The sequence below is a fragment of the Triticum dicoccoides genome, chromosome 7A, assembly GCF_002162155.2.
Source record: "Triticum dicoccoides isolate Atlit2015 ecotype Zavitan chromosome 7A, WEW_v2.0, whole genome shotgun sequence".
In the NCBI taxonomy this organism is placed as follows: domain Eukaryota; kingdom Viridiplantae; phylum Streptophyta; class Magnoliopsida; order Poales; family Poaceae; genus Triticum; species Triticum dicoccoides.
Genome location: NC_041392.1, coordinates 656,862,246 through 656,865,161, shown reverse-complemented (window position 1 = coordinate 656,865,161; position 2,916 = coordinate 656,862,246). Strand labels below are relative to the sequence as shown.

The following is a 2,916-nucleotide window of genomic DNA, read 5'->3' as shown; positions in this document are numbered from 1 at the left end:
CTCTATGATCGGCCTGATACACGCCACCAGGGCAAAGACGCGCCAGGAAGCAAAATTTCAATCTGCTGCCCTCGTAATTAATTAGCTGATGCATGCATGCATCAAGCTTCAGAAAAGCCACGACCTTTTGCTTAACTTCGGGCACTCAGACCAAAAGGAGAGTTCATGGGAAATGTCACGAAAAGCCACGACGATTCTTGTATCCTTCATACACTGAGCTCGGAAAGCGACACCCCGTGAAATAGTGTCTCATCGAATCTTCTTCTCATCTTTTTTCGGGAGGTTTTGTGATAAGAATTTATTAAAGCAGACAAGAGGATGAGAGCGAAAGCAACATCCACGACGCGACGTGTGGGACGGAAAGTCATGAGCGGACGTGTTCTTCTCGTTCCTCACCGTCATATAACGTCGGCGCATATCATACGGACGTCGCGCCGTGGTGGGGATGACAAGTAGGTGCCGGTGCCTATTTTTCACACGGTCGTCCCGCTTTTTTTAATTTAAATAATTGATTGCATTTGAATTTTCAAGGGTAACATCAGATAATGGGACTGGCTACTTGTGTGCTGCTTGCAAGAAAATTGCTTTAGTTCATTCCTTTGTCGACGGCTTCCTTATGCTCCATCGTCAATCCACGATATCTTCGCTGGCCACAAGTACTCATGTCCGGTGTTGTTGTCGTACTGTCTCGCCTACCACATCCTTGGCAGGCGCTTAGGCCATCAGTCTTACCCTCTAAAGACCCCTACTCTGGTGCCGGCGACCCTCCTCTCCCTCCCCACGCCCGCAGATGTCAACCCTTCGCCTCGCCTCCAACAACAACACCGATGCCATACATCTCCTTTGCAAGCGCCTTTCTTTTCTCCTTCCATCTTCTCGTGCCTTCTAATCTTAACTATCGATTAGTTATCTTAGATCGACATCGTACATGGGGTGCATGTGTCCATGGCTCTAGCAGGCCTTCTAGATACCCCACATCAACTAGTGGAAAATTCATTTTTTTTCATGAATGAGTCTAAGTATCCTTACTAAATTATATTCGCACCACTCTACTCTTATCCACGATGTCAAGCCGTGTTTTTGGGCTCAGAACACAAACTCAATTTAACATAATAAAATTAAATCATGTAAATTCAAGAAATTGGGTCAAATATTTCCAGTCGTAAAATATCTTGTTGCAAAGCTATAATATAGTATAAATACGATTATATACAAGACAAAATTCGAAACCACATCCCCGCAAAGAAAAAATAAAATAAAATCAAAAGCATATCCTCATCCCGTGCGTGCCGGCGAAGGAAAGATCATGACTCACGCGGTGAGTGCCCACTGCACCAACGGCGTCCAACTCCAACGGCCACCAATCAGCCAAACCCCCAACGGCAGCAAACGGCGTCACACCCCCAACGACTCCGCGACCGCCTCTCCCTCCTCCGCCTATCCGCTCCGTCCTCCACACGTCAGGCGTGGCGTGTCTCCTCTTCCTTCTCTCCCGTCCCGTCCGAGCCTGCTATAAATTCCCCGCCCCCTCCCGTCTTCTCTCCACACATCCGATCCAATCCAGCCCCCCTCCGATCTCGCCGAGAAATCTCCTCCGATCGAAGCGAAGCCAAGGCTCTCTCGTCCCCCTCCTCAAGGTATGGATGCGAGCCCTCCGTTTTCTCCTCCCCCCTATCGTCATGTGCGCGCCCTGGGATTGTCCCTAGGAGTAGGACTACCTTGACCTTGATCAATTGTTGTTGGTTCCCCTCGATTCCTGTTAGTAGTTTGGATTGGATTGAGTAGATCTGCGGGCCGAGTCTGTTATCGTCGACTGATTCCTGCCGGTTTGGTTAGTCGAGGTTGATTGGACTCGATTGTAGATTGTTCTCTCTCGATTGTTGATTAGATGTGTCGATTGGGATGCGGTTGCTGTTGGTTTGGACTATATCTATTCCCCTAAAAGAAGTAATTATGCCTGCTGGTTGTTGATAGATCGTCATAGTGCTCTTGTATGCCTGCAATTTGCTGGTAACCTTGTTGCTTGCTGTTAGCCTTGTACTAGTTGCTTGTAGCTGTGCATCGATTCTACTCTGAAAAAATAATACGAGTCTGATATTATCGTTGACCTGTTACCTTCGCATTGCTCCCGCGAGGCTAAGAGCCTAAGATTGCTTGTAGATCTGCTAATATATTTCTGTCGAGTTATACTAAAATTTAGCACTGCATGCTCTGAAATCCATTAGCTTAGTCTAGGGGATTCTTTGTACTGTGGCCTGGTTTATCTATAGTTTGACGCACTGCAGATTTCCATTATTCTTGTGGTTTCGGCCCTGTAGCTGCTTGTTTAGTCTTTTGATTCAACTCTTAAATACATGTGGGTTTGAAGAAGATATTACTGTTAATACGGCCATGACTTGGCCAGCTTGTTCTGTTTAACTGATTAATATATACTGCCCATGAGGCTAGAGATTTCGCTGATGAATCTGCTAATATATTTGTGATATAGGTTCTTCCGAAAGTTAGCACTGTCAATCATTTGATTAGCTTATTCTAAGGGATTCCTTAGTTACAATTCCATCTCTGTTGTATCATCTCATGTATTGTTTGATCTCCTACAGATTTCTCTGTACCGTTTATAACTCTGGTTCTGTGTGCTTTGTTATTTACAGATGCAGATCTTTGTGAAGACCCTCACCGGCAAGACCATCACCCTTGAGGTCGAGTCCTCCGACACCATCGACAACGTCAAGGCTAAGATCCAGGACAAGGAGGGCATCCCTCCGGACCAGCAGCGCTTGATCTTCGCTGGCAAGCAGCTCGAGGATGGCCGCACCCTGGCAGACTACAACATCCAGAAGGAGTCCACCCTTCACCTGGTGCTCAGGCTCCGTGGTGGCATGCAGATATTTGTGAAGACACTCACCGGCAAGACCA

General features: G+C 46.8%; 1 protein-coding gene across 1 annotated transcript in view; it reads left to right on the top strand.

Annotated features, from left to right (window-relative positions):
* The first annotated feature begins 1,481 nt into the window (after positions 1-1,481).
* LOC119333812 (polyubiquitin) overlaps positions 1,482-2,916 on the top strand; it is a 3,069-nt gene continuing 1,634 nt past the window's right edge. Inside the window, exons 1-2 of the mRNA XM_037606574.1 lie at positions 1,482-1,637; positions 2,652-2,915. Coding sequence (XP_037462471.1) covers positions 2,652-2,915 — 264 coding nt within the window. The 5' untranslated portion in view covers positions 1,482-1,637. The remainder of the gene's footprint in view (positions 1,638-2,651; position 2,916) is intronic.